Here is a 13,249-nt window from a genome sequence, read left to right on the forward strand (position 1 = left end):
CCTAGCCAGCAGCGTTGACAGCAGGAAGACCTGGGCCAGAACCCTACCCTTTGAGCTCCCATGATGAATCAACCCCTTTGTCCAGCACTTGGATGGGACTCCAGGCTTTGACCCACACAAGTGAAAGGCAGCCAGACCCAACCCACCTATATTACAGGTGAGGGCATTTTGGTCCAGCAGGGGCTCACCTAAAATCCAGCGTTGGTCTGAGGCTCAGGGTTTGACCTAGGCATCCAGATTTTCAAGCGGAGAGCTTTGTCTTGTCAGCAGGTTTTTCCCTCAGTTTCAGCCCTCGACTTGTCACCTCACTCAAGGGGGAAGACCCCCTCCAGCCCCATGGCTTTCCTCAGGTAGAACTCTTGAGCTCCATTGACCTGGGGTACTCCCTAACCTTTGGTGGAACATTGCTACAGGTCACACCCCCACCCCACCCTAAATGTGCTGGGGCCTCAGGACCCAGGACCTCTGGGTTAGAGCTTTTTCCCTTGGTCAGGATTATTGGAGGGGCCTGGAGTGGCAGCTTTAGCTTTCCAAGCTGCCTAAGCGCCCAAGACAGGCCTGAGCAGCATTGTGTGGTCCTTTGTTTTGTTTTTGTCTTTTTCATTTTTATCGGTATCAGGGATCGAACTCACGACTGCCTGCTGGCAAGGCAGGCGCTTATGCCGCTGAGCTGAATCTCCAGCCCCTGGTCCTGCTTTTATGCACTCTAAGGCAAGGACAGCCCTGTGCTCTCCTCCAGGCATTTACAAAGTTCTCTCCTGCCCTGACAACCTCCAGTTCTGCCCTGGGGTCTGGCACTGGTGGCAAGTAGCCACCACCTGTCTTTGTCTTATGACAATGGGCACCGTTTGCCCTTAAACTTCTGGCTTCAAGGTCTAGCAATGACTCAGGCCTCCGCTGGCCCTGGAGACAGAGCACTGACTCCTGTGCCCACACTGACCAAGCAGAGGCTAGACAGCTTCAACAGCATCGCTGGCCCCTGCCTTGGTGTCACTGTGGTCCCCTGGGGCACATCAGCGATAAATGGTTGTAGCCTATCACATCCAGCTGTTTGTTTAACTTGAGAAAACCATGATCCTCTCCCAGATGTTTTCCTCACTTTACAGACAGCACTGTCATTTCCCTGCCCTCATTTATGAAAACAAGCTTTGGTTTGAGGGAGGTGTGAGATGCAAATTCGACTCATGAATGATGTTCTCGTTATGTGATGGTGACTGGTCTCCCAGATTATCTTTGAAATGTTGGTCAAGGCTTACACACACACAGCGCCAACCCTGCCCTACAGTCCAGTTGACAGCTCAAAATTTACCAGAGCACTGAGAATCTGGTGGGATATTATTAGGGTACTCACAGCAGTTTAGGTAAAAAAGGACTAAACACCTCAAGTAAGGGTCAGTGCCCATGACACAAGGAAGATCCTGTCCCCCTCACCTCCAGAACCACCCATGGGAGGGAAGAATGCAGCAGGGGCTGGAGCTGGAACAGCATCTCTGAGCCCAGCAGGTGGTGGCACAAGGCCTGTACCCCATCCCGTTCCTGGTGATTTGATTCAGGTCACTGAGCCTCTGGAGACAGGCAAGTAAGCACAAGCCTTTTCCCTTGCCCCTTCTTAGTGGTCACTCAGGGAGGTGACCCATAGGGGTGTGAAAGGCAGGGTTCCTAGAGCAGAGAAGACAGAGGTTGGGCATTATAGCCAAAAAACAGAAAATCAACGAATATTTTATTTTTTCCCTGAGGCGCTGGGGTTGCGGGGCTGCCGCATTCCTGAGACTTTCTTATGCTTCTGGTCCAGCACCTGGGCCATGTAGCTCTCCTGCTGCTTCTGGATCCGAAAGTCAGACATGTGATTCCTGCAAGGGAGCCGGCCGGTCGTAGGCGGTATGTGGCCCAGGGTAGGGGCCACAGGTCAGGCTCCCTGCTTCCATCAACAACTCCCGCCTGGCCCAGGCCCCTCACCTGAAGATCTGTTTCTGTTGGCTGATAACTTGCTGCAACTCCTTAATCTCATTCTCTTTGCCATTAAGTATATCCTCTTGCTTTGTAATGTGAGACTCAATTTCTGTGGGGGAGAGAGTCAGGGAGGAGGGGTGGCTCCTAGCCCAAGGCCCCTTCCTGAGCTAAGGCCTTCCTGTGTGGGACTCCCCCGCCCCTGGCTCAACATGAACAGCTGCTAACACTTCAGCATGAAGGCATTTATTATGGAGTCTTGGGAGTGGCAGGGTCTAGTGGTTGTCAGGAGCTTTACAATTCTATTGTGGATGTCACGCAGGTGAGGGCAGACGAAGGTTCTTGGAGAGAGGTGGGCAGCTGCAGATTTACAGATGCCACTTTCTTGGTGAGACCTTCCTTTGTCTAAAAGTTACAGCTCTTCCCAATAGTTCCTGTCAACTTCTTCCTACTTCTCAGGCATTTCTACTTTTTTCCTTAGTGTCTAGATCTAACATACATATTTATCTTCCAAAGTAGGGTGTAAAGCCTACAAGGTCAGGGATTTTTATGTTATTTGGTGCTTTATCCCTAAGACCTAAAACAGTACCAGGGACATATTAGGGGCACACTAAATATATCTGTGGAACGAACGGGCGGGCTATACCCCAGAGGCCTAGGACTCAGAAATATCTAGTTCAGCAATCTCAGTCCAACTGAGGGCCAGTTGGTCACTTCCTGGCACTAGGGTTTCAGGGGTGGTGGAGGGTGCGATCCCTACCTGTAGGAGATAGCTCCTGAAAGTAGTGTTAGGAGTTGGGGGTAGAGGACTGGGTTGGGTTGGGGAGGACAGGGGCAAGCTCAGTGGTACAGCACGCACCTATGCAGGGCTGCATTCTATCCTTGGTACTACAAAGAGAAGACGTGGGGATTGATTAGAACAGGGCCACACAACATTTCAATAAAGCTGACAGTGATGAGGAAACATTACCACTTTGGGCCAGTTGCCTCTCTTTTCAGACTCATGTTCTCATCTGTAAGATGGGGCCAGAGCCTCTAAACTGCAGTGGAGTACAAAGGACCCAGTGAGACACTGGTAGCAAAGAACATCCTCAAATTAGACACACATTTGATAAACAGTGATTTTCTGTGTGGGATCAAAATCAAAGGAGGCTGTAGGGATTCTGCTGGTGCATCATTTATGTAAGTACCCCTCAGGGAGCCCTAGAAAATTCTGATTCACAGAAGAAAATCCTGCTGCCTTTAATGGCTGAAGATTAACTAGGACTTGAACTCTAACAATGTAGAAACGCAGGTGCATTTAGGGTTTTAGAAAACTTGGTATCAGGTCAAGGCCCAGCATGGGGGAAGAGGGGAAGGGAGGAAGATACCGACTGACTTGCCCACAATGCAAGTATTGAGCCCCACAGTCAGCCAGCTAAACTGAGGTCTCTCTTTGCTTGCTCCTTTGGGCCTGTGTCTTGCTGTGTAGTCAAACTGCTGTTGAATTTGCTCAGTAGCCCAGGTTGTCTTTGAACGCACCATTCTCCTGCCTCAGTCTATGGTATAGTCACCATGCCTGGCCTGCTTTTTGTTTTCTTTTATGGTGCAGATAACTGAGCTAAGAGCCTTCGCATTGAGCTATATCCTTTGCTCTTTTATTAATTTATTTTGAGACAGCATCTCACTAAATCACTTAAGCTGCCTTGGATGGGCTCTGCAGTGCTGGCATTACAAGTGTGCACCAGCATGCCAGTCTGCTTGTGAAGTTCTTTAGGCAAAAGAATTACAAAACTATGTAACTCTTAAAACCTGTGGCATCAGGCTGGGCATTTAGCTCAGCAGCATTAGCACTTGCTTGGCAAACACAAAGTTGTTAAGTTCAATTGGTGGTACCACACACACACACACACATACCTGTAGCAGTCAGTAAAAGAATGATTTTTTAAAAAATCCCTTCCTTTGTTGCTGGGCATGATAGTTAAGTTGCCAGGGCACTTAATGAGACCCTGTCTCAAAAACCAAAAGAGGACCAGGCATTTAGCTCAGCAATATAAGCACCTGCCTGGCAAGCACAAGGTTGTGAGTTTGCCCCAGTACCAAAAAAAAAAAAAAAAAAAAAAAGAGGAGCTAGGCTTAGTAATTCACACTTGTAATTAAGGAAGATGAAGGAGGAGGATCACCACAAGTTCAAAGTCAGCCTGAACTACATATTAAGTACAAGTCCACCCTGAACTATATAGTGAGACCCTCTGCCAAAAAAAGAAAGACAGGAAAAAAAAGAGGACTGAACCTGTAGCTTAGGAGTAGCACTCAGGAGGCTGATGCAGGGGTATTTCAGGTTGGAGGCCAATGTGGACTATGTAGCAAGAACCTGTTTAAACAAACCTCCCTATAAGAACAGTGATGAACACTGTAAGGAGATGAGCACGATGGCATATACCTGTAATCCCAGCACTCTCGAGGCTGAGGCAGGAGGATTGTTGCAAGTTTGAGACCAACCCCAGCTAAAGACGGGAAAAAAACCCAACACTGTAAGTACAGAAACCAAACCACACAGAGGATCGTGGCAGAGGTGGGTACAGGTCAGGGAGAGGGCCACAGCACTAGATCGGCCCAGGTAAGAGCCTGTGGCCTGTTGGAGGGGTTCAGGACATTCTAAGGGAGGAAGCCAGGCCCTGACTCAGTGACACAGGTGGACACAGAGCTCTGGGCTTGGGCAGACCTCTACCAAAGAAAATGCCTGTGGGAAAGAAGTGTCCAGTTGCCCCAAGAGAGAACTCCAGATCCCGTTAGGAGAATCAGGGTAGGGAGGAGGACACGAGACCTGCAGCCTTGGGCATGGAAGCAGTGACTATCTCTGGAGTCCCAGGAGATCCTGACAGAAGCCACTGCTTATAACCCTTTTGGCTGTCAGCATGCCCGGCCAGGTCAAAATGTCACCCTGCTGCCACTTCCCAGTGAGAACTTTAACCGGCAGACAGAAGGCTGGAGTGGTGGATGAGGGATGCCAGGCCTCTCTAGGTGAGGGTCCCACTAGGAGGGACCTGTCCCTCTTTTGGGCCTGGACTGTTTCCTACTTGAGGTCTGTTGTAGTGAACGAGGAAGATATTGTGTGTGTGGATTTCATATCTCATAACCTGGGTAACAGAAGCTCAGCATTCTGGCAAAATGAAAGAGGTTCCTGCTGGGCGTGGTGGTGCACACCTGTAATTCCAGCACTCAGGAGGCTGAGGCAGAAGGACCACTGGGAATCTGAAGCCAGCCGGGGCTACTTGGTGAATTCAAGACCAGCCTAAATTACATAGTGAGACCCTGTCTCAAAACTGTCCCCTGTCCACCACCACCCCTGAAATAACAAGGGAGAAAGAAAAGCATTTCTGGGGTCTCAGGACACTGGGTAGCTGGCTCTGAAAGTGGCCCAACTCACAGCACCAACTAAGCCAGTATATCACCACAGGTATGTGTGTAGGGCAGAGTTGAAAACTGGTGGCCCAGACATACCTTGGTCTGTAAATACTAAAATGTTTAAATAAAAAGATGTTTAGATCCATTGCTAACACTATACAGTTAGATAAGTTTCCATTAAGATTTGTTTTCTACCCAGGAATGGTGGTGCTTGTCTGTAATCCTAGCACTTCAGGAGACTGAGGCAAAAAGACTGCAAGTTTAAGCCCAGCCTGGGCAATTTAGCAATTCAGTAAATCCTATTTCAAAATAAAACAAAAAAAGGGGCTGGAGATGTAGTTCCACGTGAAGAGGGGCCAGGGATTTAGCTCACTGGCACAAGAGCCTTCCTGGCAGGCATGAGGCTGTGGGTTCAGTCCCTGGTACTGCCCCCTCAAAATAAAATATTAAAAAGGGGAGGAATACAACTCAGTGGTGTAAGTGCCTGCTTGGCAAGCATGAGGTCATGGGTTCAAACCCCAGTACCAAAATAAAATAAAATAAACAGAAGAACAGTTCCATGTGAAGGACCTGGGTTCACACCCAAACAAAACAAAATAGCTGGGCATGGTGGTGCATGCCTGTCATCTCAGCACTTGGGAGGCTGAGTCAGGAGGATTGCTGTGAGTTTGAAGACAGCCTGGGCTCCTTAGTAAGTTCGAGGCGGGTCTGAATTACATAGTGAAACCCTGTCTCAAATAAAATAAAACAGAAACCCTGATTTCTAGTTCATTTTGTAAAAAGCTGGCAATTTGGATCCCCACTTCCACAGCAACAGTTTACTGCCCTCAACATGGCACTGCCCTGAAAGACAGCACAGCTCTCCATGTCATCAGTCCCCATCTCCCAAGTGAGTCCCTGACCCTGAGACTAACAGCCAGTTCCCCAACAGGACTTCTCACCCTGCTGTTCCCCTTATAGCAGAAATGTAAGTAAAGTACATTTTCTCTAAAATGGAGACACAAAAGGTGACTAAGAAGATAGTTAGGTTTTAAGAAAAATGGGAGCAAGCCCATTCCTTTATGGTCGTGAAGAATATTGTTCACCGACTGCTTCCCTCATTTCCGTGACCTGCCTGGTCCCTGAAGGCCTTTTCGAAGGTGCTGTCCGCTTGGGCCTGCATGTATCCTCAGCCGGGTACAGAAGTTGTGGTGAAACCCGCTTTTGGACACAGACACTGGGCTGCCAGGAAAGTGCCCGTGCCCGTGCCCGTGGTGTATGCTACCATGCAGGGGAGCGTGGGCCTCCCGCCTACCATTGCACTTGGTGATGAGCTGGTCCTTCTTGCTGGACTCCTGCAGGACTCTGCTCTTGACATTGGAGAGCCTGGAGGCGGGGGGGGGGGGGGACACGATGAGAGGAGGACGGGCCAGCAGACAGACAGGACCCTTCTTTCCACAGTCCCTCCCAAGCCCCACTCACGCTTTTTCAAAGGCCACCTTCTCTTTCTCCAGCTGCTTGGACAGCACCTCCACCTCTCCAAGGGCAAACTGCAGCTTCTCCTCTTCCTTGGCCAGGAGGAGTTTGGTCTTGGCATGGGCAGCTCTCTCTTCCTATAGGGGTAGCAGCAGTCACCTCATTACCCCAAGCCACCTTAGGCCTCTAGACTTCTTGACCAGCCCTTTTTCAGGGGGGCAGACAGAAGACAGGGTACAGGAAGGTTCTGGACTCACCAAGGGGATTGAAGATTCTCAATGGTGCTACCCAACCACAGAGATCTTGGGAAATGGGCAAAGATTAGATTGCATAGGCCATTACTTACTGCCAGCTTCTTCTCCATGGCCTTAAATTCTTCTTTACTGACAAAATTTTCATCCTGGAGAATCATCTGCAACAGAGCTTGGCTCAGGGAGGACTTGGGAGCTGGGATGGGAGGGGTACCCTCTAGGGATGAGGACAAAGGCTGGATAATGGATTGATGTGCAGGGCACCTAGGATGAGACAGGCTCTGGAAAGGGAGAAGTCAGTTCCAGATTCATTGAGGCCCATCTCCAAATCCTGCTTTCAAGGTGCAATCATAGAGGAGAGAGCTCAAACCTGCACCTAACAGTGTATGCCATAATGATAAAGCCTAGGGCTGTGGCACCCAGAAGGGCACCTGATGCAGCATAAGGGTCAGAACTGCTTTTAAAGAAGGTGACTTAATACTAACGTCTGACTGCTAAACAGGATGGGCCAGAAAAGAAGCAGAGAGAATACTGTGTTCCAGATGGTGTGAACACACATGCCAAAGCTAGCTACCAAGAGAAAGATCTGGGTATCTTCAGGTAATGGAAGGTAATTTAGTGCCGAGAGCTATCAGAGACCTGATCAAGATCTCCAATTGCCTGCATCAAGGATACAGCTAGAGCATAAAATTTAGGAGCACAAATTTAGTAATACCTGATGAGTGACTGCAAAGTTGATGTCTCCAAATGGACCACAGAATGGTCCATGTGGATCACTATTGGTTGTACACAGTGTTTGACAGGACTAGTGGTAGATTCAAAATTGGCAAGAGACTCAGAGGCTTGTGACTCAGCAGACAAGTATAATTTTGGTATGACTTAAGAGGGCAGAGATGATCTTATGCTAAGAAAGATCTTGCCCTGGAATGTTTTTTGAATTTAGTTGTTTTAGTTTTAGTCTTAGTGAGTGCAAGAGGATGGCCCATCCCTAAAACCTAATGAGAAGTCTTAAATGGGTGATACAGGTAATCCCAAACCTCCATTTCTCCCTTACAGAAGTATGCAAAATTAGCCATTGTGAATTTGTTCCCAATCTAAAGCTTGTAACATTTTTGTTGAAACAGAGTTTTAGGGTAGTCAACAGAGCATGTCTCTCACATGTCTCCACATCCAACTCCCAGAAGGGAAGAAGTTGTTTGTGAATCTTCAGCTTAATAAACACAAGTGAAGCCAGTTTTTTTTTCTCCTTTCCTTTCCTTGTTTTTTTTTTTTTGAGATGGTCTCACTGTGTACTTGACTGGCCTTGAACTCACTATGTAGCCCAGGCTAGCCTTGAAATCACAGTGATCTCCCTGCCTCGGCCTTTCAAGTGCTGGGATTACAGGCGTGCATTACCAGATTCTTTATTTCTAAACTGAAAATATATCCTGACATTCTTACTGAGGCAGAAATATCAGAACAGAAAAACTTGGCCTCCAGTTGGCCTCCACTGGAGGCCATCTGTGGCTCCAATACTTTGGACCTGTTAGCTGGGGTTTAAGAAGAAAAAAGCAACAGGATACAGGTTGCTTGGAAATCCTTAAATCAGCCTGCTCAAGGGCCAAATCTGTGTTTACTGTTCTCAGCATGGCACTGCATTTGACACTGGGGAGGTGTGTGCAGAGCAGAAGGGATACCAATTTCCCTGCTCCCACAGGACGGCTTTGGCAGAACAGCGACGTCACCACCACTAAAAATGGAGAAGCTGACGGACAGGGATGATCTACTACCGTAGGCAGAGTGTACGTATTGCTAAACTTCGGTGAAAATTCTCTGGCAAATCTTCAGGAAGCCCCACCACTTTGAGCTACATCCCTCCCAGCCAGGATTCACCAGGGTCCCGCCTCCTCCCGACGACCCCTTCGGCAACGCGTTCTAGCCACGCCCCTCCCACCCAAACAGGGCCTGGCCTCGCCCCCACCGGTAGGGCATTCAGTCGCCCTTCCCCGAGCTCTCCTGTCTGCGTACCACATTCTTCAGCTGGTGGATAAGTTCCTCCTGTGATTCAATTACGTCCCGCAGTTGGTCGAAGGCGAGGCATACAGAGCCCGGGCCCCCCGGCGACCACCCGAGGGGCGACTCCATCTTTTGCCCCCGCCAGCTCGTTGGAAATGGCCGCCCCTCTGGGCCCCGCCACCGTCACCCACCAATGAGAGTGAGACGCCACAGAGCACCTTGGCAACTGGGGGCGGGGGCTTCTCCGTCAGGAGACGTTGGGCCCGCCTCTTAAAGGAGTAGCCTAGAACCAAAGAACCTCCACCTATGAGAATTTACAGAAAATTCGCACGTTTATTGTATCTTGATTTTCGCGCAATTCTGGGGAGCAAGCAGTGCTCTACTACTTTTACTGTCAGTGAACAGACAACTTGAGACAAGTCTTCCTCCACGGCTTGTTAAATTGCAAGACACTGACAAGAGAGCCAGTTTAGGCAGGCCTACATTGTCCATCATCCCGGGCCTCTCCTACCCTGATGTTCATATTTCCCCTATACTAAGAGACACCAGCCTCCTAGAATATAGCACTTAGGATGCCTAATCCTAGACAACGAAGATATAAAAGGAGAATGGCTTCATCCAGGAGTCCTCATGCTGTGATACCAGGTTCTGGATAGCCACGAGAGAGGTGTATCTGACCCTGAAGGGCCAGGGAAGAGAGCAGGAGGTCTGTAGTGGGGCTTGACTGGGAAGACATCTGAAAAGCAGGCAGGAGAGGACAAAGATCACATGATCACCACTGAAGGCTTTTTTTTTAACCTCAGATAATACTGTGTTGAGGCACTATTGAGCTTTATTAAAATTTTTATTAGTACATGTTTGCAGTACACAATTCATTGTGGGGAGTTGGTACAGCCACATAACACATTTTATTCTTTTCGTTCTTCCTCTTTCCTCCCATCCTCTCCACTCATTTCTTGGTCCCTTTCCAATATTGGGCCCTCTTTTTATTTATTTTTTATTTTATGTAGTTAACTTTTACTATACTGCATTTTGAAGCAGAGTCTCTATCTAGCCCAGACTGGCCTGACCTTGCAGCAATAATCCTGTCTCAGCCTTCTGAGTACTGGGTTTACAGGGGTGCACCTATATGTCTGAGTTATTTTCTCCACTGTTTAAATTTTTTATTTTTTGAGACAGAGTTTCACTCTGTAATTCAGGTTGTCCTTGAATTCACTATGTAGCCCAGGGTGGCTCAAACGAGGCAGTTCACCTGTGTCAGCCTCCTGAATGCTGGAACTACAGGGACTATAGCACTCTCTCTGTTCCTCACATTTTATTTATTTATTTTCGTTTTTTTTTAATTGGTACCAGGGATCGAACTCATGACTGCCTGCAAGGCAGGTGCTTATGTTGCTGAGCTAAATCCCCAACCCCTGTTCCTCACATTTAAACACTAACCATCTATTCCAGCCTAATTCTTTTTTTTTTTTTTTTTTTTTTTTTTTTGTCTTTTTCATTTTTATTGGTACCAAGGATCGAACTCATGACCGCCTGCTTGCAAGGCAGGTGCTTATGCCGCTGAGCTAAATCCCCAGCCCCTATTCCAGCCTAATTCAAATGTCACCTCCTCTGGTGTTATTGTTTGGATCAAAAATGTTACCCTACCCATGGCTGTAATCCCAGCACTTGGGAGACTGAGGCAGGAGGATCACCTGAAGTTTGATGCTACCATAGGGTATGTAGTGAGTTTAAAGCTGTCTGAACTATGTAGGGAAACCCTGTGTGAAAAATACAACAACAAAAAAAAGTCATCCCAAATTTAGTGTGGGGCTTTTGGAAGGTGATTAGATCATGGGCCATGAACCTAAGGAACAAGTTAAGCCAAATGTGCTGTTATGAGATGAGTCTGGTTGGAGGAAATCGGTCCCTGGGGGTTGAGACCGGAATGGTGTGTTCTTGTTCTCAGTCCCTTCTCTCTCTCTGGCTCTCTCCCTGAGTTCTGCTTCCTGGCTGCCATGAAGTGAGCATTTGTCCTCTACTGTGTCCCTTCCACCATGATGCCTCTGCCTGGGAGCCAGCTGACCAGGGACTGAACGGGACTGATTTTTGCAACTTGCAACTGAGCCAAAATAAACTTTATGCTTTGAGTTGTATATGTAAAGAATTTTGACCTAGTAACAAAAGGTCTTAAATTTGGAAAGTATTATTTAGCCCACTATACATTTAGTTGTTTGTTTTGAGACAGTCTCACTATGTAGTAGAGGCTGGCCTCAAACTTGTGGTGATCCTCCTACTCCAGCCTCCCAAGTGCTGGAATTACAGATGTGTGTCATCACACTCTTTTTTTTTTTTTTTTTTGGTCTTTTTCGGTACCAGGGATTGAACTCACAACTGCCTGCTTCCAAGGCAGGCGCTTATGCCACTGAGCTAAATCCCCAGCCCCGTGTCATCACACTCTTGAGCAGCTTTTTTTTATTTTTTTGTGAGGGGAGAGAGACAGTTGAGACATTATTTAACCTAATTATAAAGGGTCTAATTATATAGCCCAGGCTAACCTGAAACTCAGAATGATCTTTCTGCCTCAGCCTCCTGAGTGCTGGGGTACATGGCCCACCTGCCCAGCCTTACTGACTTCTATTAAAGACCAGCTTATTCAATAGAACTTCAGTAATTCAGTGTTCTACTTCTGTGTGTCCACTAGCCATGTGTGGCTATGTAGCATTTCAAATGTAACTCTTGTGCTAAAGGAATTGTGGGTTTTTGTTTTGTCTTTTTGAGACAAGCATCTCACTATGCAGTTTAGGCTGGCCTTGAGCTTTGTAGCCCAGGCTGGTCTCTAACTTGAGAACAGTTCTCCTGCCTCACCCTGGGATTACAGAAGTGTGCCACCCTGCTCAACTTTTTGGTTTTGTTTTTTATCCACAGTTTTGCTATGTATTCTAGGCTACCCTTGAACTCACTATTTAGCCCACGCTGTCCTTGAACTTGTGTTGATCCTTTTGCCTTATCCTCCTTAGTTAGCACTTGGATTACAGGCAAGTGCCACCATGCCTAGCTCCAAAGGAATTGGTTTTTAAAGTTTATAAAACTTTATTTTTTCCTTTGATACTGGGAATGGAACCCATGGCCTCCCTACTGAGCATACTGTGTCACCAGACCTTATTTTTTATTTTGGGACAATATCTCACAATGTCACTAAATTGCCTAGTCTGTGATTGAACTTGAAATCCTCTTGCCTCGGCCTCCCAGAGAGGCAGGCTTACTGGCATCTGCCACCTGCTTGGACTCTGCACATATATGTGTGGTGCTGGGAATAGAACGCAGGCCCTTGTGCATGCTAGACAAGCTCTTTACACTGAGCCATACCCCCAGCCTAGCATTTTACATGTGAATCATGATGGCTACTGTATTGCACAGCATGGTTTTAGGGGGTGCTATGTGGGTTGTGCACCTCTGCCTGGCCAGAACTCTGTTTACCAGAATAAATGTTCACCTCAGCCCCCTTGGACAAAGCCACACATTCCTCTGGGTCAGTGATCCTGTCTTCCCTATGAACTGTGCTCCCTTCCTGGGTCTTTTATCTGGTGCTGCTTCATGTCCTTCTTTTGCCATTTAAACTCCTCTTTACCACAGGCTGTCCTCCATCTCTCTGGGGCAAACCCTGATGAGCACAGGCTTGGCCACCAGTGCCCTGAGCATGGAGCTATGAGAGGACCAAGCTCACACCTGCAACCTCAAGTGGGCATGAGGGACAGCCACCTGGCTGGGAACCACCCCAGCTTCCAACTCTGGGAATCAACAAGCACCCTGGCTTCTGGTCAACCAGGACCCAGTGAGGCTTAGGATGACATCACAAACAGCTCTGTGAGCCTGCCCTGGAGAGGCCACCTCTCTGCATCACTTGTTATCAGGTTGGTGTTCCATTTTATTGCTGCATAACAAACAACCCCCATATTTTAAAGCTCATTTTGCCTAGGGACCTATAACTAGGGCAGGGTTCAATGGTGACCCATCTGCTGCCCACAGTGTTAGGTGAGATGGTTCCACGAGGTCTGGAAAGGCCACTGGGTGCACAGCCAGAGTGGAGGACCAAGGCTCTGTGTTGTAGTCCGGGGTTATTACACAGAGAACAATTCAGGTCAGGACATGGAGTTTATAATATGTTTATAATGGTCACTGAAAGTTAACACAGGAGAATGCAGGAAATCTATCCACAACACCAACGACATATA

General features: G+C 47.9%; 1 protein-coding gene and 1 long non-coding RNA gene across 5 annotated transcripts; one reads left to right on the forward strand and one right to left on the reverse strand.

Moving 5' to 3' along the window:
* Window positions 1-16: 16 nt before the first annotated feature.
* On the forward strand, window positions 17-5,289 carry LOC134471899 (uncharacterized). The gene is made up of 2 exons (XR_010041604.1): window positions 17-157; window positions 1,438-5,289. It is a non-coding gene; the product is annotated as an uncharacterized LOC134471899 (long non-coding RNA).
* Window positions 1,645-9,241, reverse strand: Spata24 (spermatogenesis associated 24). Of its 4 annotated transcripts, none has more exons than XM_003477448.5 (6): window positions 9,048-9,241; window positions 7,136-7,201; window positions 6,796-6,926; window positions 6,629-6,699; window positions 1,957-2,059; window positions 1,704-1,850 (listed from the first exon to the last, which is right to left on the reverse strand). In XM_003477448.5, exons 1-6 carry the CDS (start codon window positions 9,162-9,164, stop codon window positions 1,721-1,723), a joined length of 618 nt encoding a protein of 205 aa, XP_003477496.1. In that variant the 5' UTR covers window positions 9,165-9,241; the 3' UTR covers window positions 1,704-1,720. The 4 variants fall into 4 exon arrangements, with proteins under 4 accessions (XP_063088255.1, XP_003477496.1, XP_063088254.1 ...); XM_063232184.1 differs by having other exon boundaries at window positions 7,136-7,321; window positions 9,048-9,226; XM_063232185.1 differs by lacking the exon at window positions 1,957-2,059 and having other exon boundaries at window positions 1,645-1,850; window positions 7,136-7,321; window positions 9,048-9,229.
* Between the last annotated feature and the right edge of the window lie 4,008 nt (window positions 9,242-13,249).

The sequence above is a fragment of the Cavia porcellus genome, unplaced genomic scaffold (genome assembly GCF_034190915.1).
Source record: "Cavia porcellus strain 051 isolate PalLab524CR breed Dunkin Hartley unplaced genomic scaffold, mCavPor4.1 scaffold_21, whole genome shotgun sequence".
Classification (NCBI taxonomy): Eukaryota; Metazoa; Chordata; class Mammalia; order Rodentia; family Caviidae; genus Cavia; species Cavia porcellus.

Coding starts and splice junctions, on each gene's coding strand:
- Spata24 (XM_063232184.1), bottom strand. CDS start 9,164: ATGGAGTCGCCCCTCGGGTGGTCGCCGGGGGGCCCGGGCTCTGTATGC. Junction 6,927..7,135: donor CCATGGAGAAGAAGCTGGCA/GTAAGTAATGGC, acceptor CTACCCCTATAG/GAAGAGAGAGCTGCCCATGC. Junction 6,700..6,795: donor AAGGTGGCCTTTGAAAAAGC/GTGAGTGGGGCT, acceptor CCCCGCCTCCAG/GCTCTCCAATGTCAAGAGCA.